Genomic DNA, 20,584 nt, shown 5'->3' with positions numbered 1-20,584 from the left:
GGGGTTGGAGCACCTCTGCTACAAGGACAGGCTGAGGGAGCTGGGGGTGTCCAGCCTGGAGAAGAGAAGGCTCCAGGGAGACCTAACAGCAGCCTGCCACTATCTGAAGGAACTACAAGAAGGCTGCAGAGGGACTCTTTACAAAGGCCTGCTGGGACAGGACAGGGGGCAATGGTTTGAAATGAGAGCACAGCAGATTTAGATTGGATGTGAGGATCAAGTTCTGCACCATGAGGGTGGTGGAACATTGCAGCAGGTTGCCCAGGGAGGTGGTTGAGGCCCCATCCCTGGAGATACTCAAGCTGCAGCTGGACAGGGCTCTAAGCAACCTGTTCTAATGGAGATGTCCCTGCTGACTGCAGCGGGGTTGGACTGGATGAGCCTTGGAGGTCCCTTCCAACCCAAACCATTCCATGATAGGCAAGGGGGAAAAAAAATACAAAGCACCAGTTTCTTCTCTGGTGTTGGAAGTGATCCCAACAAACAGGTTGTCTGTCTTTGTGTACAGTTGTTCTGCTCTCTAAAGTCCACACCTGCCAGTGCTGAGATACCAGCAGAGAGCAGGGCAAAGAGACTGTTTACAAAGGCTCGTGGTGATAGGACCAGGGGCAACGGCTTCAAACTACAGGAGAGCAGATTTAGATTGGATGTTAGAAACAAGTTCTGCACCGTGAGGGTGGTGGAACACTGCAGCAGGTTGCCCAGGGAGGTGGTTGTGGCTCCATCCCTGAAGAAATCCAAGGTCAGGCTCACCAAGGCTCTGTTCTAGTTGAGGATGTCCCTGCTGACTGCAGGACTGGATGAGCTTTGGAGGTCCCTTCCAACCCAAACCATTCTATGGCAAGGAAAAAAAAATACAAAGCTGCAGGGCTTCCTCTCTGGTGTTGGAAGCTGTCTGTCTTTGTGTACAGTTGTTATGGCCTCTGAGGTCCACACCTGCCAGTGCCAAGATACCAGCAGAGAGAAGGGAAGATGGAAGGGTCTGCAGAGCTGGAGTGTGCTGTTTTCCCACCTGCCTGCAGCAGCTCAATGGAGCCTCAGTGGCCCAGCTCCAAGGAGCAGCAAGCAGAGCACGTTACCAGGCTCTGCAAACACAGCCAAGAGTTACTATCTCACGCACATGCGTTGTACAGACAGCACTGGCACACACAGCTTCCTTTAAAAAGAAGGATGACTAATCCCAGCAGCTTTTCTTTCTTTCTTGTGTGTGTGTGTGTGTGTTGTTCCAAAGGCCACAAGGCAGAGCTTTTCCCAGAAGCACCAGCCTCTCTCTTTTGTGAAAGGGTAAGCAGTGGGAAGGGGAAACCTTGGGACCTACTGATGCCATCCAGCCACAAGCAACCACAGAAACGTTGTGGGTTTCTGTGGCCCCGTGCACAGCACACACACAACCAGAGCACTGTGCCCCACGCTCCTCAGCAAGGCCAGATCCCCCTGCCCAGGCAGCTCTCAGCTCCCTGCACGGTTACACCACTCACAGTGAAAAGTATCTGGCCTGGAGAGGGGTTACACAAACAACCCTCTCTTTCCCCGGGGAGGGGGGCAGAAGCAAGCTTTCACCCATCCTACTGAAACATCCTCCCCACAACCTGGGTCAGGGAAAAGGATGCTGTGGCAAAAAGCAGCGTGCAGGGCTCTGTAATCACAGCCCAGCATCTGCCTGAGCTCAGCGGGCCCACAGTCCCCCTAAGCAAGGTCATTCCAGCTCGCAGGGAGACACATTAGTGCTAGCAGCCAGCTTTAATGCAAAGCTGTGGTCAAAGCACAGCAGAGCCAGCACGGAAGGAGGTCACTTGGGGACTGCAAAAAGGTAATGAATTGGGGGGGGGGGAAGGGAAAGAAAGAAAGAAAACAAAGGGGGAGGGGGGGGAAATTAAATCTATAAGCAGCTGTTTACTGACAAGCAGGCAAGTCCACAGCTTCGCTGCGTGGTCGTCTGCAGGGAACAGGCAGAGAAAGAACAGCCCAGTTCCCAGGACGCAGCAAGAAGAACTCTGCATGACAAGAGGAACGCGCAGCAGATTCAGGTTACAGCCTTCAGCCAGCCCCATTTCCCAACCTCCTCCCAGCCCAGCCTTGCAGCCCCGAAGCCCACCGAATCTGTCATCTTTCTAAGCGCTCAGAAACGCAGATTTGCCACCGAGGTGGTGGTGGTTGGTTTTTTTTTTGTTGTTGGCAGTGGCACCATTGAATTACTTACCCACCTCACAGCCAAGGGGCTGTGAAACCTTACATTTGGGAGTGTTTGCAAATGAGTTTGAAAGCCTTCCAAGGAAGGTGCTGTAGGGATTGTAAATCCTTCCCATTATTAATAAAACGGAGCTATTGTTCCAGCTCTAATCAAGACTTGTTTCCAGCTGGGCAAGTTAAAAAATGCAATTCAAAACACACACGCGGGGAAAAAAAAAACAAAACAACAACCAACACCAAAAACGATCATGAGGAAACTTCAACCCACAGGAAAACAAACAAAACAAAAAAATCACTGGAAGGAGCAAGCTGTTCTTTGAGGGAAACGGGGGAAAGAAACCCAAAAATAATAACTCTTGCTATTTCAAATGAATTCCAAAGTGGAGCGTGGTGGGGCGAGGGGGAAGGGAGGAGGGAAGGAAACCTCCCTCCCACCGCCTGGGAAAGGTCACTTCGGCCATCGGTGCCGCGGCTACGGCAGATGAAGGCTGGCGGCAGTGCGTGCGAGGGAGCAAAGCCCCCACTGCTCATCCATCTCCGTCAGGAGACAGCTCTGCTTTGCATTTATTTAGCGAGAAGGAAAGCGGAAAAAAATAGGAGAAGGAAAAAAAAAAAAAGACAATAAAAAGAAAGAAAAAAAAAAAGCTTTAAAAAACCAAACCCCAACAGCAACAACAACAAAACAAAAAGCCCCAACACCTCCCAGCACCCTTTTCAAGGATAGGGAATTCTAGCAAGGGTTGGCAAGAACACTGCCAGGCTGGGAGAGGCGGTGCATCCTCTTCATCCTCCTCCTCCTCCTCGCAGGGACCACGCCTGCCCGGCGCTGCGGCAAATGCTCCGCAGTGGGTGCTCCCCTCCCCCGTAGAAACTTCTGGAATAAGCAAAAGGAGAGAAACCTTTATAGCCGCAGAGAGGAGGGGGAAGGAAAAAAAACGAGCGAGCATATAATAAAAGGGAGAGGATTGCACAAGGCTGCGGTGCGGGGGGGTGGGGGGAGCAGAGCCAGCTATAAAAATAAAGCCCCTGAGCGGCTTTGGCAGCCTCGGCTCGGGTTTTGCAGCCTGCTCGGATTTAAATAACACAAAGCACACACAGACTGGGGGGGGGAAATAAATATATATCTCTCATAATGGTGGTGTTTGGAGAGCTCGATGGTGGGATAAAGGCACTGAGCCCTCGTCCCGGATCGACAGCAAAGCGCTGCCATCTCACTCCAGCTAATTTGTCCTCTGGCTTTTGTTGCCAGGAATTGTCTGATCCGGACTATTTGATTTCGTTTTGCAGCTTCAGTTAACTGGGGTTTGGGGTTGGGTTTTTTTTTTGTGTGTGTGTGCTTCTTTTTCCTTTCTTTTTGGCTCTCTTTTTTTTTTCTCCTTCTGGGCGTAGTTTTTCTTCTGGGTGTAGGCTTTGGTTTTTTCTTCTCTTCAAATCCTCCCCAGGTCTCCCAAGGAAAAAGCTTTGTGGAATAAACAAAACACTCAGGCACAAAACTTCCACCATGGATTGTTAAATACAGATATAATAATTAAAGGAAAAAAAAAAAGGTGCTTTTTGTTATTTTTCCCATGTTTCTTTTTAATTATTTTGAATGGCTTTTTTTTCTTCCTCTGTCTCTCCTGCTGCCTTTAGGATATATTGTGGTAGGAAAAACCAATGGAGGAGAACACAGGTAATATACAAATATAAAATCAAACATGTATTTTCAAAGAAAAGCTAACAAAATGACAGTGATGATGGATCATTAAATCATGGGGTGTGGGGTTATAGCCTGTAATCAGTCCTTGGAAAAAGGAGACAGATACAGAGATACAGAGATAAAGATATAGATAGATAGATGGAGACATAAACATAGCTATAGATAAAGATATTGGTATATATAGAGGTAGATATAGAGATCCAGAGGTACATAGAGATATAAAGATACAGAGATGTATTAAAAAATATGTAGTAATGCAAAAATATTTCTATGTATGTAGAAATTTATAAATAAAAGCATCTGTATGGGCCTAAATCTGTAATTCCTGGGGAAAAAAACAAAAAGCCAGATCTATTTAGACATGTGCTTTTTAACAAAGAAGGGGCAGTGTTACAATGCAGCCTGTTAACAACAGGCAGAAAAGGCAACATAATATCTATATACATATATATTTAAAAAGCATACTGATACCTTGGTGCAGCCTCCAACAACGAGCATTTGGATGTTATATTTTAGGTTTTTGGGGGGTTGTTTTTTGAATGGTATTACCAGATCTGCTCACACCAAGTGTATGCCTTTAATTAACCGAATGGCAGGCAGGGAGCAAGGCGAACAGCAGCAGCTTCTTCCCGGGCACCGAAGAGAAACCAATCCTTGGGTGGTTGGGGGGGGCTTGTTCGATGGGTTGTTGGGTTGGTTTTTCTTTTATTTTTGTGTTTTGGGTTGAGCTCATTGCGGTTGTTTTCCGTGCCGTGAGCGGAGCGGGAGGCGGCGGCGGTGGTGGTTTCGACCTCTGCGATGGAGAGAAGCGGTGGAAAAGAATCAGGCGTAAAACTACCCACCTCGGGGTGCGTGCGGAAAGAGCAATTCTGGGCCAGAGATTCTTCACGCTATGAGGAAAAAAGGGGAAAAAAAATACCAGTAACAACAACCAAAAAACCTCAAAGCCATTTCAGGGGTCGGTGCCGGTGAGGGAATGAGGGACGATGGTGGCGAGGGAGGGGGAGCGGCTGAGGCAGCGATGGCGGGGGGGGTAAGGGGGGGGATGGCTGAGGCGGCGTAAGGGAAGGCCGAGGCCTCCACCACCGCCGTGGCCGAGTGGGAAGACGCCGTTCCGAGCATTTTCACATCCTCCTGCAAAGGCGGCGGGGAGAAAATGGCGGGGTGGGGGCGTTAAGGTCAGGTTTCACCCACAGCACTTTCGCTGCCCGCCCGGAGTGGGGAATCCGCACATCAGGACGAGCCTCTCCGCCGTGCTCCTGGCAGGCCTGAAGCCCCCTTACACGCCGCCCGTGTATCGCCCGTCCTTCCCCTCAGCTGCCCATCCGACGCCATTTTGTCGCCTGGGCGCCGCTCGCCGTGGCCCCGCCGGGCGGCCATTTTGTGAAGCGAGCGGGGGGCGGCTCCTGCAGTACCGCGGGTGAGGCGGCGCTGTGGGGCCGGGCCATGAGGGGCAGCCCACGGCCGCCGCCGCCTCCTTCCCTTTCCCCTTTTGTCAGGCAAATTTCCTCCCTTTGCTTCCTTCTTTCTCGTTTTCTTTACGAAACGTGTTGCCCTTAAAGCACCGACTGGAGGCCGATCTCCTCAGCCCTCGGCCGAAGCAATCCGATCAAGGAGATTAAAGCCTGTTCTCCTGGCTGAGCTGTGAGGGAAAGTTTAGCCGCCCGGAGAATTAAGGGATGTATTTATTTTTAGGAGCTATTCTCCCCCTTCTCCTCCTCCTCTTTCTCCTCCCTTCTGCTTTTTTTTCCCCCCAGTGATAAATCACCGAGGTCAATAAGCCACCTTGACGAGCAGGATAACCTCGGCAAGAAACACCTCTGTTTTATGAGCAAACCCTCCTGGCTCTGGGCTTGTGATGGACACTCCAGCAAAATAAAGATGTAAACTATTTGAAGCTTGGGGCAAAATGGTTAATTTGGGGCAGCAGGGCCAGAGAGGGGATTCTCCCCCTCTGCTCCACTCTGCTGAGACCACAGCTGGAGCACTGGGGCCAGCTCTGGAGCCTCTGCTCCAGGAAGGCTCTGGAGGTGCTGGAAGGTGTCCAGAGAAGGGCCACGAGGAGGAGCAGAGGGCTGGAGCTGCTCTGCTGTGAGCACAGCCTGAGAGAGTTGGGGTTGTGCAGGCTGGAGAGGAGAAGGCTCCCAGGAGACCTCATTGTGGCCTTCCAGGATCTGCAGGGGGCTGCAAAAAAGCTGGGGAGGGACTTCTGAGGGTGTCAGGGAGGGATAGGACTTGGGGGGGATGGAGCAAAACTAGAAGTGGGGAGATTGAGATTGGCTGTGAGGAAGAAGTTGTTCCCCATGAGGGTGGTGAGAGCCTGGCACAGGTTGCCCAGGGAGGTGGTGGAAGCCTCCTGCCTGGAGGTGTTTGCAGCCAGGCTGGAGGTGGCTGTGAGCAACCTGCTGTGGTGTGTGAGGTGTCCCTGCCCATGGCAGGGGGTTGGAGCTGGCTGAGCCTTGGGGTCCCTTCCACCCTGACAGTTCTGTGGTTCTATGAAAATAGGGCTGCAGGATGCTGGAATTACTGCCGATAGGATGAAGGAAAGCTGGGCTATCAAATGGCAACGCTCACTTTCAGCCGTGTGCTTCTGCATCTATTTTCAGAAAATAGTGTGGGTTGGTTGGGTTTTTTTTCTTTGTTTTGCTTTGTTTTGGTGTGGTTTTGTGTTTTGGTGGTTTGTTTTTTTGTTTCCTTTTTATTTTGTTCCATTTTTGTTGTTGTTGTTTTTACATACCCCAGTGGATCACTCCCAGCCTGGTAACAACCCTTGCGTAACCGGCTGCATCAATTTCACTTCGTGTGGCTGAAAACATGGCATGCTTTAAAAATACATCATCATGCTGGGTATTTCAGTTTTGCAGGGGAAAAAACTTCCCCCCCCCCCCCCCCCCCCTTTCCTTTCTTTTTCTTTCCTTTTTTCTTTTAAATACACACTTTCTGTACTGCATAACCAAGCTAGAGAAAGTCAAAGCTTGGGCTGCTCCCGGCGTACTCCCTTGCTGGTTTCCCTCGTATCGCACTTCTCCCTCAGCCAGCAAGATCCATTGCTGGTTTCCCTCCTATCCTCCTCCTTTCTCCCTTAGCCAGCAGGATCAGACCACTTTTCATCTAAGAAATGCTGGAGGGGGTTCTTAGGTTGTCATGAAAATGAGAAAGCCTAGAAAAGAGAAACAAGCTCTCCGTGGGGAAGGACGACACTGAGCGAGCTGCCATGAACCAAAGGAGAGCTCTTCATTTGACCCCATCTCTATCCCGTTAAAAAACAAACCCAGCCAAAACACAACAGAACAAACCAACCAAAAAAAAACCCCACCAAAAATCACAAACAAAACCAAGCCAAACAAAAGCCCAAACCAACAAAACCCAACAAAAAGCACCAAAAAATATCCTCGCGAGCACCTAAGCCTCTTCCCAGCTCTTTTGCCATCCAGCAAAGCTGCTTCAGCCTCAGTTTCCCCCTCCTGCAGCGTTTCCTGGCTCCTTCCCAGCCCCTCGGAGGCAGTGATGCCAGAGCCAAGGCACGCCAGGAATCCGACTCCTCTCTGCTTTCTGCATTTCTCACGGCTGACGGGTGGGGGTGGGGGGGATGCCAGGGCAAGGCGCTCTCCTGTTCGCTTCCCTCCCCGGGCTTGCTTCCCTCCCCAGAATCTTCAGCTTGTGAACAGAACCTGCAAAAAGGCTTTGTCTGTTAGGCAGCAAGGTGCTGACCACTGCTGTAAAAACACCGTGGCCGTGCCTGGCAGCTTCTCCTCGCATTTAAAAGCTCATTTAAAAACCAGACAGTGCCTGGAGTTGCAGGAACGAGACCCTCGGGGGGTTTTATGGAGTACGCCGTTGTGTTCCTGGGAGCAAACCGGGCTCGCAGCAGGGTACAGTATCAGATGCCTTTGCTGGGAAAGCCCAGGGAAATTTTATCCCCAGGCCGCACCCAGCCTGAAGTGAAGAAATATTTGCATTTGCTTCTCCTTGGAGGGCAGCCAGGTCCCTCCCAGCTCTCCCTGGCCTGCCAAGGATTGCAAGAAAAGACGGGTTTATTGCAGCAGCCAAGGGAAGGGCAGAGCCCGGCCAGCGTGACTTGGAAGTGTCCCATCCTCTTTGCCCTTTTGCACTGCCACTGGGCATAAGGCAAGAGAGACCTCCAGTGGGTTTTACCAAGGTGGTCTCAGGGGGCTCTGCAGGGCTCTGGGGGCTTCCAGGGCAGAGCGAGAGCTTCGTGCGTTCCTGCTGTGTTTTGTTGTTGCTGGCAGACCTGGGTGCTTGCAAAATCACTTGCACGAGGGTGAGGAGCCCAAGCCCAGGCTGAACCAAAGCAGGCTTGCTCGGCAGCAGGATGGGACACAGCTCCTGCAGCCTCGCCCCTGCGGAACCTCCGCATGGCTTGGCCGGCGCTGGAAATTCCTCGAGCTCCTTCCGGGGGAAAACGCAGAGCTGTGCTTTGCCAGGCGGAGCGATGCAACCTCTGCCTCAGCTTGCACTGCTTCAAGCCTCAGCCAAGAAGAAAATGGCTTAGATCAGTCTTTGATCCTCTTAGCTCCATGTCAGGTTTTGTTCCTTTCAGGCTTCCATCAGTTGTGATTTAGTATTTCAAAGGGTATTTATTAATTCTTTTAGTGCTGTTGAAGAATTGTAAGGTAAGTGTGGTGTTGGTTAATGGGGTGGTGAATGGGGGCCCCCTTACAAGGGGGGCATTGAGGGGCTGGAGCAGGTCCAGAGAAGGGCAACAATGCCAATGAAGAGTCTATAGAAGAGGTCTTGTGAGGAGCAGCCGAAGGAACTGGGGTTGTTTAGTCTGGAGAAGAGGAGGCTGAGGGGAGACCTTATTGCTCTCTACAACTGCCTGAAAAGAAGTTAGAGTGAGGTGGGTGTTGGTCTCTTCCACCTATTTACAAGCATTAGGGTGAGAGGAAATGGCCTCAAGTTGCAACAGGAGAGGTTTAATCTGGGTATTAGAACCATAGAATAGAATAGAATCAATAAGGTTGGAAAAGACCTCAGAGATCATCAAGTGCAACCTGGCACCCAACACCTCATGACTATGGCTCCAAGTGCCACATCCAATCCTTTTTTGAACACCTCCAGGGATGGGGACTCCACCACCTCCCTGGGCAGCACATCCCAATGACCAATTCCTCTTTCTGGGAAGAACTTTATCCTCACCTCCAGCCTAAACTTCCCCTGGTGCAGCTTGAGACTCTGTCCTCTTGTTCTGGTGCTGGTTGCCTGGGAGAAGAGACCAACCCCCACCTGGCTACATCATCCTTTGGCTGAAAGGGTTCTCAAACACTGGAACCGGGTGCCCAGGGAGGAGGTTGAATCCCCATCCCTGGAGGTGTTTAAAAGCTGCAGAGATGTGGTGCAGAGGGACCTGGTTTAGTAGTATACTTGGTAGAGTCAGCTAATGGTTGGACTCTATGATCTTAAAGGTCTTTTCCAACCAAAACTGTTCTATGATTCTATGTCCATCCATCCCTGGCCTTCGTCATCCCTCACTCCTGAAAAAACGTGCCAAAGCTGACCGCCTCTACATCCCTTTGCTGCATCACCAGACTCTTCAGCTGTGTCTTGCCCTTCTCCTCACCCTCCAGCATCTTCTCCATGGCTTCATGTTGATAATAAACCTTTCTCTGCCTACTTGTGGCTAAAAATGGCCAAGTTCCCAGTGCTGAGAGCTTGTTCTGCAGGGGAAATCCCTGACCCGTTCCCACCGTTAGCTCAGCGGAGGGGTGACATAGCTCACCGAGCACCCACGGGTGCTGTGTGGAGGATTAAAACTTGGTGTGCAATGCATCCAGCATTGACATTTCCATCCTCCCCAACAGCCTTGCACAGCAAAATCCCCGTGGTGCCAAAAAGCCAGCAGCCCTTTGCTCTCCCAGGGTTGTTGCTGCTGGGTTTTTCCCCACAGGTTGAGAGGCTTTGGAAAGCAGGAGCTGACTTCAGCCATGGGACTTCCCTGGCGTGGGACATGGGGATGAGCATCTTCCTTACGAGAACAGACTGAGGGTGCTGGGGCTCTTCAGCTTGGAGGAGACTAAGGCTGACCTCCTTCATGTTTACAAACACATAAAGGTTGAGTGCCCAGAGGCTGGAGCCAGGCTCTGCTGGGTGATGCCCAATGCCAGCACAAGGGGCAGTGGTGGAAGCTGAGGCAGAGGAAGTGCCATGGAAGCAGGAGGACAATTATGTCACTGTGACAGTGACAGAACACTGGAATAGGCTGCCCAGGGGGGTTGTGGAGCCTCCCTCTCTGGAGATACTCAAAACCTGTCTGGATGAATTCCTGTGAGGCTTGCTCTAGGTGACCCTGCTCTGGCAGGGTGGTTGGACTGGATGATCTCTCAAGCTCCCTTCTAGCCCCGACCATTCTGTGATTCCAGCCAGACCCAAAGCCACCTACTTTTGTGGCAGGGACAGACCACAACTTTACATTAGCATCCTATTTATAAATAAGTTTATGGCAAGGTAGAATCACAGAATGGTTTGGGTTGGAAGGGACCTCCAAAGCTCATCCAGTCCAACCCCCCAGCAGTCAGCCCGGACATCTCCATTAGAACAGGCTGCCCAGAGCCCTGCTGAGCCTCACCTTGAATATCTCCAGGGCTGGGGCTTCAACCACCTTCCTGGGCAACCTGTTGGGGTGTTCCATCACCCTCATGGTGCAGAACTTGTTCCTCACACCCAATCTAAATCTGCCCTTCTCTCATTTCAAACCATTGCCCCTGGTCCTGTCCCTGCAGCTCTTTGTAAAGAGTCCCTCTGCGGCCTTCTTGCAGCCCCTTCAGGTACGAGCAGGCTGCTGTTATGTCTCCCTGGAGCCTTCTCTTCTCCAGACTGAACAACCCTAGCTCCCTGAGCTTGTCCTCCCAGAGGAGTGCTCCAACCCCCTGATCATTTTTGTGGCCTCCTCTGGTCCACGTCCTTCCTGTGCTGAGGGCACCAGAGCTGGACGCAGCGCTCCAGGCGAGGTCTCTCCAGAGCAAAGCACAGTGGCAGAATCACCTCTCTCCATCTGCTGTTTTGGATGGTATGGCTGATTGCTGGGGGGGGGGGGGGGGGGGGGGGGGGGGAGTAGACTCACATTAACAAAGGTTGAGTAACAGACCTGGGAGATGGGGCAGGAAATAGTTGTTGGGTTGATGTGATTAATCAACCAGCCCTGCAGACTCCAGCGCGTACACGAACCGTACCTTAACCCTTTCATTCAGGAACACCACAGAGCCATTGTACCACATCACCCTGAAGCTGCTGGCAACTCCTTCCCCCCCCCCCCATCAGGAAAGCATTAAAAACCCTCGGAGACGTGCTCGCTATTTTCTGCTCTCGATTTGTGGCTTTTGAAGCACTTTTGGTTAAAAAGAAAGCTCTTCTTTCTCCAGCGGCTTTGCAACGCCCTCGCAAAACAAACCCGCCGGTGACATCGGCTGTGCAGATGTTGGGCACACAGAGAGCTGGGCTCCTTTCTGCTGGTTTGGGGCACGGACTGAGAGAGGATCAAAAAGCTTCTGATGGCAGAAGTATTATCCTGGATAACGTCCAAAGGCGGCTGTCGGGCTTCCCCAGCAGCCCAGCGCTGCGGCGGGTGGAGGAGAGGCAGCGTTTAGCTGGAGCTGTTCTGCCTGACGGAGGAATTTGTGCTCCGCCTGCCCTCTGCTGGCTTTGGGACTCGGTTGAGATGGAGCTCGGATAGTGCAGGCTGGCAGCAAAAGTAAATCCCACCACCAAAACGCCCTTAATCGAGACCAAATCGACAAACCACCCTCGGCTCTCTGCTGGGCAACAGCAGCAGCTGCCAAACCATTGCACCCCAAAGCCAGCTGCACCGTGACCCCGAGTGACCCCATTTTTACCTATAAAAATGGCTCTTTTTTGTGTTTTCTTATTTTTAACCATGTGTTTTATGAGTTTGGAATGCAGGGTGGATGAAAGAAGCGAGGGGTGTGTGTGTGTGTGTGTGTGTGTTAATCTCGAGAGTTTATTTAACTACAAGTAACTAAATCAGTGCCTGCTCCCTGCACCACCACAGAGAGAAACATTGGAAGTGAAACCCCGAGGGAACTGGAGAAGAAAGAAAAAAACCCACCACCCAAGAAAACCAAAGCAGCCTTGGAAAAGAAGTTTTAAACCAGAAATAAGTGAAGGAAACCTCAGCTCTGCTGCTGCTGCTTTGCCAGGGCTTTTTATGTCCATACCCAGCACAGAGCCACTCCAGGACACCACTTCTGCACCTCTCTGCCCAGCCAGTCCAGTGGGTCGAGGTCTGGGGTATATTTTGGTGACAAACCCAAATGGAGTTATTTGGGGGGGCAGCAAGCACCCAGGTCTGACTGCAGAGGACATCCCAGAGGGTGCCCCCCTCCCCCCCCCTCCCTTTTTGGTGGCTGGCACTGGAAGGGGGAGATGATGCCACAGGGTTTTAGCAGGAGGATTCATGTCGCCGGCGGATGTGGCAGGGCTTGCAGAGGAGGTGGTCACCCAGGGGGTAGCACCCATTCTCTGTTGGCTCTGGTGAGAGAGGCATCCCACAGCTCTGGGGGCAAGAAGGAGAGAGAGAAAAAAAGGAGGCCAACTTTTAGGTTGTTGTTTATCCCTTCCTTCCTGTAAAACTTCCCAGCACTCAGAAAAAACAACAAACACAGAATCACAGAACTGTCAGGGTTGGAAGGGACCGCAAAGATCATCCAGCCCCAAGCCCCCTGCCATGGGCAGGGACATCTCACACAGGTTGCTCACAGCCACATCCAGCCTGGCCTTAAAAACCTCCAGGGATGAGGCTTCCACCACCTCCCTGGACAACCTGTGCCAGTCTCTCACCACCCTCATGGGGAACAACTTCTTCCTAGCATTCAATCTCAATCTCCCCACTTGTAGTTTTCCTCCAATCCCCCCAGTCCTATCACTCCCTGACAGCCTAAAAAGTCCCTCCCCAGCTTTCCTGTAGCCCCATTCAGATATTGGAAGGCCACAATTAGGTCTCCTTGGAGCCTTCTCCTCTCCAGACTGCACAACCCCAACTCTCTCACTGTCTTCCACTGAAAGCATGAAAAGCTGAAGCTTCCCTGGCTGACCACATTGTCCTTTTCCCCCTACCTGTTTGGTTTTGCCCCTTCTCCATTACTTGCAAGATAAACTGGTGGCTTAGAAACCAGCCCTGTGGCCATGCTTTGCAAAGGGCCCAGTGCCAAACCCCTCGTGTTCTGGGGGGTACCTCGCAGCGGTAGCAGCCCTCGTGGAAACTGCGTCCCAGGCACTCGATCTTGTAGGTGTCCTTGTCCTGGCCGGGGATGATGGGGAGCTCGCAGGCGCTGCAGACTGTGGCATATTTCCTGGTGGGAGCAAACCGGAGCAGCCTGAGCCCCCTGGGGTGATGCTGACAAGCTGAACCACCCCCCAAAATGTGGGGGGGTTATTGCCCCCTTTCCTCCTTCCCCAACCTGTAGAAGTCAGGCACGCAGTACACCTCGTCCCACTCGTCCACGGCAAAGCTCTCGGTGCCGATGGCGCGGCCGCAGGCGCTGCAGGAGAAGCAGCCAGGGTGGTAGCCCTTGCCCAGGGCACGGACGATGCGCTCCACGATCAGCCCCTGGCACTTGGCACATTTCTCCAGCGTGGCCTGGACATTGGGGGACACACACAGGATCAGAGGATGTTAGGGGTTGGAAGGGACCTCCAGAGATCATCCAGTCCAACCCCCCTGCCAGAGCAGGAGCATAGAATCCAGCACAGGTCACACAGAACACATCCAGATGGGACTGGAAAGGCTCCAGAGAAGGAGACTCCACAACCTCTCTGGGCAGCCTGCTCCAGGGCTCTGGGACCCTCACAGTGAAGAAGTTCCTCCTCATGGTGAGGTGGAACCTCCTGTGCTGGAGTTTATATCCACTGCCCCTTGTCCTGTCCCAGGGTGCAGCTGAGCAGAGCCTGTCCCTGTCCCCTCCCTCCTGACCCCCAGCCCTCAGATATTTATAAACATTGATTAAATCCCCTCTCAGTCTTCTCCTCTCCAGACTGAACAGCCCCAGGGCTCTCAGCCTCTCCTCCCCAGGCAGTGCTGCAGTCCCTTCAGCATCCTTGTAGCCCTGCATTGGACTCTCTCCAGCAGATCCCTGTCCCTCCTGAGCTGGGGAGCCCAGAGCTGGATGAATATTGATTCCAGGTGGGGCTTCACCAGGGCAGAGTAGAGGTGTGTGTGGGAGAACCTGCCTGGCTCTGCTGGCCACGCTCCTCTTAATGCCCCCCAGGATCCCACTGGCCTTCTTGGCCACCAGGGCACGCTGCTGTCCCATGCAGAACTTGTTGCCCACCAGCACTCCCAGGTCCTTCTGCACGGCGAGAGGTCAGCTCCCTGCCACAGCACTCTATGGTAGCTCTGGGCTGTGCCTAGGAAAATTTTCCACAGGCTGAGTAGAAAAGTGGTAGAATGTAAATAAATCACCATTGGATGGGAAGGGAAGAGCTCTAAACAATCCCATTGGTCTGACTGCTAACATAAAGTTAGTTGTATAAACTAACTCTCCCTCTTTTTGTCTTCCTCAGTCTAGCAGATACCAGCTGGGAGCTTCTGCTTGGCTGTTGCTGACCTTGGCTGCGTTCTTGTTGGGGCTAATTACTAACAAGCTACTCTCTGCTCTTCCCTCTTTCACCTTGTAGGATAGGGGAAGGGAGCAGGGAAGGGGAAGCCGTTGGTAACCTCCTGGTTTTGTCCAGGGGAGGTTCTTGTGCTGTGTATAAATTGTAAATCCCTGTAAATATTGTATGTTTTGTGCATATTCACTGCAGTCCATAGCTCTAGATTGTAGTCTTGCTTGTAACTAGAGCTTCACTTACTGCCACCTGAGCTGGTCTGGCAAGTTTATTTTGGGGGTTAATTTCAACACCACCACCACTTGGGTCACAACAACCCCAAACAATGCTACAGGCTTGGGGCAGTGTGGCTGGAAAGCTGCTGGCAGAAAGGGACCTGGGGGTGCTGATGGACAAGCAGCTGAACAGGAGCCAGCAGTGTGCCCAGGTGGCCAAGAAAGCCAAAGGCCTCCTGGCTGGGATCAGCAATGCTGTGTCCAGCAGGAGCAGGGAGGGGACTGACCCCTGGGACTCAGCTCTGGGGAGGCCACACCTCGAGGGTTGAGTCCAGTTTTGGGCACCTCAATACAAGAGAGATGTGGAGGTGCTGGAGCCAAGGCAGAGGAGGGCAAGGAAGCTGTGAAGGGCCTGGAGAATAAATCTGATGAAGAGCAACTGAAGGAGCTGGGGATGGTTAGCTTGGAAAAGAGGAGGCTGAAGAGAGACCTCATTGCTCTCTACAACTACCTGCAAGGAGGTTGTGGAGAGGCTGCTGCTGGTCTCCTCTCACAGGTAATTAGTGATAGAGCAAGAGAGAATGGCCTCAAGCTGCCACTGGATAGGTTTAGACTGGACAGTAGGAAAAAATTTCCCAGCAAGAGTGGTCAGGGACTGGAATGTGCTGCCCAGGGGGTGGTGGAGTTCCCAGGCCTGGCTGTGTTTCAGGGCGGTTTGGATGTGGTGCTTGGGGCTATGGTTTAGCAGGGTTCTGTGTTGGACTCGGTGATCCTGAGGGTCTTCTCCAAGCTGACTGTTGCTGTGGTGCTTCTGTGATTCCTGCCACCCCCGCAGGGGTGCTGTTTGTGCCTGGAGGAGGGGAGGTACCTGGTAGCAGGAGTCGCAGATGGGCCTCCCGTCCCGCTGGTAGTAGCGCTGTGCGGCCAGGGGCCGCTGGCAGCTGCGGCAGGTGAAGCAGCCGGCGTGGTACAGCTTCCGCAGCGCCTCCACCGCCGCCTCCCCGCGCCCCAGCGCCTTGTGGCAGAAGGCACAGATGTCTGGGGGCAGAAGGGACACACAGAGGGTTGGGTGTGCTGCCTGCCTCGCTTTCCCCACCTGAGCTCGGGCAGCGTCCCGCTCCCTGCGGCACCACAAAGGGAAATGTTTAAGTGGAACTCCAGTGGAAGAAAAGCCACCCAGGAAACCCAAAGCAGCATGGAGAAGGAGCTTCAGGAAACAAGCAAAGGACTCCTCAGCTCCTCTGCCAGCACTGCTCTGCCAGGGCTTTTTGTGCTCATAACCAGTGCAGAGCTGTGCCAGGACTCTCCATCAGAGCCTCTCTGCCCGGCCAGCACAGTGTGTCTGGGTACACTTTGGTGACCGAAACCTCAATGCCACCCCGTGCAGCTGGGTCCCCTCCCTTACCTCTGGGGTTGTCCCTCTCCAGGTGCCCATTTGCATCCTGCCACGCTGCTTTGCCTGCCTGCTCCGGGCTAAGTTTGGGTGGCCTCAGTTCGGCAGGGAGGGTGGAAGGGGCCTGGTGAGCAGGGAAAGGCCAAAGGCAGGCTACATTTTACTGCCCCACACTTGGAAGTGGGGAAACTGAGGCACTGGGGGGGATCACACCCCATTGTCCTTACCTGGAGGGTGGTGGATGCTGCCAGGTCCAGCTGCTGCAGCGCAGGCCCCAGGGCCTCTGCAGACAAGGGCTTGGGAGCTTCGGAGAGGACAAGAACCGGGGAGGACACAAGCACAGGGGCTGCTGGGTGGGTTCCTGCAGCCAAAGCCAGACATGAGTGCTTCAGGGGGACAGGGAGGTCCAGCAGTGCCCCATCACAGTACCACCCCCACAGCTCTGCAGCCACGCTCGGGGACCTGCCCCAAAGGCAAACGTCCTCCCGGGCTAACAGCACCGATAAGCACCCAGCAGTGCCGAGCAAACACAGCCCTTCCCCAGCACCCGGATCCATCCTGGGGGTGGGACAGGGATATGGGGAATAACCCCCCCAGAAGAGACCCCTCACATCTCTCCCTGCTTGCCAGCACATCCTTTAGCAACACTTTCCCCACAGCATCCTCAGCACCATCCTCCTCCTCCCAGCACCGCTCACGGGCCCCCACGGACGCCCCTCACCTCCATTGGGCAGCTCAGGAGGCTGTGGCGGGGAGGTGTGGGGGTGCTGGGTGCTGGGGTCCTCAGCACCATCCAGCTGCCGCTCCTTTGGGGCTCTCTCCTTGGCAGCCGCCTCCCTCCGCGGCGGCACCAGGGTGATGAAGACAGACGAAGCGATCCTCTTCTCCACCTTCCCCGGCAGCATCGCCGACGTCATGGAAGGGACGGACCTGGGGTCAGCGTGGGGCAAAATGATGTAAAAGGGAGAGCAAGGGCCGGGGGGGCAGCGGCAGCTCCCGCAGCCGCGCTGCCCTTCGGCTCCAAGCCGCCTCCCTCCTCACCCTCCCGGAAAGGCAGAAGGAATGAGCGGCCCCGGCCCACGTCACGGCAATAAATGACCTCACGCCTGCCAGGACACGGGGTGAAGGGTCCAAAGGGTCTCGGCGAGGCAGCAGCAGAAATCACCCAGGCTTGTGCCACGGTGGCCAAACCTCACCCTTTTATAAGCGTTTTAACCCCCCTTTTGTTTCCTCTTATTGCCTCCCCCGGGAGGCCCCTGCGGGCAGCAGGAAAAACACAACTTTCCTCTCGAAAGTAGGATCTGCTCTTCCAAACCCCTTTCTGGGCTGCTTTAGGTCCCCGTTCCCCCTCCACGTCCTCTCATTTCCCCACGAATCGCTCCCGGCTTGGGGGCTTCCCTCTCTTCATTGTTGCAGATGGGGAAACCGAGGCAGGCTGCCGGCGGCCGCCGCAGCCCCAGCCCCGGAGCAGCCCCCCTGCAGCCCCGGAGCAGCCCCCCTGCAGCCCCGGAGCAGCCCCCCGCCAGCCCCGGAGCAGCCCCCCGCCAGCCCCGGAGCAGCCCCAGCCCCGGAGCAGCCCCCCGCCAGCCCCGGAGCAGCCCCCCGCCAGCCCCGGAGCAGCCCCCCGCCAGCCCTGGAGCAGCCCCCCGCCAGCCCCGGAGCAGCCCCAGCCCCGGAGCAGCCCCCCGCCAGCCCCGGGGCAGCCCCCCGCCAGCCCCGGGGCAGCCCCCCGCCAGCCCCGGAGCAGCAACCCGCCAGCCCCGGAGCAGCAACCCCCCAGCCCCGGAGCAGCCCCCTCCAGCCCCAGCTCCGGAGCAGCCCCCTCCAGCCCCAGCTCCGGAGCAGCCCCCGGCAGGATGCGCCCGACCCCGACAAACCCTGCTTGGGAAGGAAAAGGGATGTTTGTTCAGCTTCCCAACGGGAAAAGCAGCCGGGGCGAAGCTTCCCCTTCCCAGATGGGATGGTTTGGAGCGGGGGGGGGGGGGGGGGGAACCCCGAGGCTGTAGCTGCTGTGGCAGGATTTATCCCCAGAGTGAATCAGCAGCCTTGGCAATACCTGTGTGATGAGTTGTCTGCTCTCATGGCCCCAGGCAGGGCAGCTCTGCTCCCCCCTCAAATCCTGCTCATGGATGTGGGTAGCCAGTCCCTCCATGCTGGGGACAAAGCTCCAGGGCATGCACACCAGTGACCATATACATCCCCCAGTGACCCCTGCAGACCCCTACACACCCCCTAGAGAGCCCTGTAGGCTCCTACAGGCCCATATACATCACCTGCAGCCCTCTATAGACCCCTACAGACCCCTGTAGAGCTATATCCATCCCCTATAGACACCCACAGACCTATAGACCCCTATAGGTCCATATGCATTCCCTATAGACCTCAATACATCACCTACAGACCCCTAAAGACCTTTATAGGCCCACATACATCCCTTCTAGACCCCTGCAGCCCTTTATAGATACCTGTAGAGCCATACACATTCCTTATAGATCCCTACAGACCCCTATACATCACCAACAGACCCTTACAGACCACTGTAGACCCCTACAACCTCTACAGACCATATACATCCCCTACAGATGCCTACAGACCATTACAGACCCCTATAGACCCTCATAGACTCCAATACATCACCAACAGACCCTTAGAGACCCATATACATTCCTTATAGACCCCTCTACAGACTCCTGTAGACCCCCTATAGACTCATACACACGCCCTATAGACCCCTACAGAACCTTGTGCCCCCTGTAGGCCACTGTAGACCCCCTATAGAACCACAGAACTGTTGAGGTTGGAAGAGGCCTCTGAGACCATCAAGTCCAACCACTCACCCAGAGCTCACAACCACTGCCACCAAACCACCTCCCTCAGCACCACATCCATGTGGCTTTTAAACACCTCCAGGGGTCAGGGCTCCACCACCTCCCTTGGCAGTCTGTCCCAGTTCCTGAGAGCCCTTGCTGGGAGGAAAATTTTCCTCCTCTCCAGCCTGAACCTGCCCTGGCACAACTTGAGGCTGTTTCCTCTTGTCCTGTCATTTATTTCACCTGAGAAGAACCCAACCCCCACCTGGCTCCAGCCTCCCTTCAGGGAGCTGCAGACAGCAATGAGGTCTCCCCTCAGCCTCCTCTTCTCCAGACTAAACACCCCCAGGTCCCTCAGCTGCTCCTCATAGGACCTGTGTTCAGGGTCCTTCCCCAGCTTGGTTGCCCCTCTCTGGACCCACTCCAGCCCCTCAGTGTCCTTCTTGGAGTGAGTGGCCTGAAACTGAACCCGGGACTTGAGGTGCAGCCTCAGCAGTGCCAAGTAGAGGGGGTCAGTTCCTGCCCTGCTCCTGCTGGCCACACCATTGCTGGCCCAGGCCAGGCTGCTGTTGGCCTTCTTGGCCATCTGGGCACACTCCTGGCTCATCTTCAGCTGGCCATCAATCAATGCCCCCAGGTCCTTCTCTACCAAGCAGCTGCTCTCCAGCCACTCTTCCCCAAGCCTGTAAAGGCACTTGGGGTTCTGTGGCCCAAGTGCAGCACTCTGCAGCACACTTGACCTTGTTGAATCTCATCCTGTTGGCCCCAACCCATCCAGCCAGCCCTGTCCAGATGACTCTGCAGAGCCTCTCTGCCCTGCTGCAAATCAACTTCCCACCCAGCCTGCTGTTGTCTGCACACAGACATCCAGATCACTGCTACTGAACACAACTGGCCCAGGCAGTGAGCCCTGGGGAGCACCACTTGTGACCAGCCACCAGCTGGGGTTAACTCCATTCCTCACCCCTCCTTGGGCCCAGCCACCAGGCAGTCTCTCCCCCAGCAGAGCCTGTGCCTGGCCAAGGCAGCAGCAGGCAGCTTCTCCAGGAGCACGCTGTGGGAAGCTGTGTCAGAAGCCTGAAGTCCAGGCAGAGCACAGCCACAGCCTTCCCCTCGTGCAGCAGGCAGGAGGAGAGCAGAGTGGCCAAACATGAACCCGTGATGCAGGATGTCACTCATGGTGACCTGCTCCCTGCCTTCCCCTGGCACCCAGGGCAGACTGCCAGCCCTGTAATTGCCCTTAGCCTCCTTCTGGCCCTTCCTGTAGCTGAGCCTCCCATTTGCTAACCTCCAGCCCACCAGCACCCCTGAAAAGTGATGGAGAGTGGCTTGGTGAGCTCTTCTGCCAGCTCCTCCAGCACCCTTGGGTGGGTCTCACCTGCACCTATAGACTTGTGTGCAGATAAATGCTGGGGCAGGGCACAAACCCTTTCTCCTTGGAGCTTGGGGGGGCTCATTCCCATCCCCTCCCCTGTCTTCCAGCTCAGGGGCTGGGTGCCCAGGGAGCAGCTGCTCTTGATACCAAAGTCTGAGCAAAGAGGGTGCTGAGCACCCCAGCCTGTGGCACTCTTTCCTCCTGCATCCATTCAAGGGTGGAGGTTCTCCAGAGCTCTCCTGCTGCTGCCTTTGTGGGAGCACTGGTGATTCCCTCTGGAAGCATTTGTTACTCCCTCTTTATGGAGGCATTTGCTAT

The 20,584-nt window shown here is 54.5% G+C and overlaps 1 protein-coding gene across 1 annotated transcript; it reads right to left on the bottom strand.

Annotated features, from left to right (window-relative positions):
- Positions 1 to 2,973: 2,973 nt before the first annotated feature.
- On the bottom strand, positions 2,974 to 16,986 carry FBLIM1 (filamin binding LIM protein 1). Its single transcript, XM_054175642.1, has 8 exons — positions 16,803 to 16,986; positions 16,309 to 16,442; positions 16,094 to 16,205; positions 15,557 to 15,726; positions 13,324 to 13,502; positions 13,098 to 13,215; positions 4,830 to 5,023; positions 2,974 to 3,064 (listed from the first exon to the last, which is right to left on the bottom strand). Exons 1-8 carry the CDS (start codon positions 16,984 to 16,986, stop codon positions 2,974 to 2,976), a joined length of 1,182 nt encoding a protein of 393 aa, XP_054031617.1.
- Between the last annotated feature and the right edge of the window lie 3,598 nt (positions 16,987 to 20,584).

This window comes from Dryobates pubescens, chromosome 33, assembly GCF_014839835.1.
Source record: "Dryobates pubescens isolate bDryPub1 chromosome 33, bDryPub1.pri, whole genome shotgun sequence".
NCBI lineage: Eukaryota > Metazoa > Chordata > Aves > Piciformes > Picidae > Dryobates > Dryobates pubescens.
Note: the sequence above shows the minus strand (reverse complement) of the source record. Positions and strands in the feature narration are given on the sequence as shown.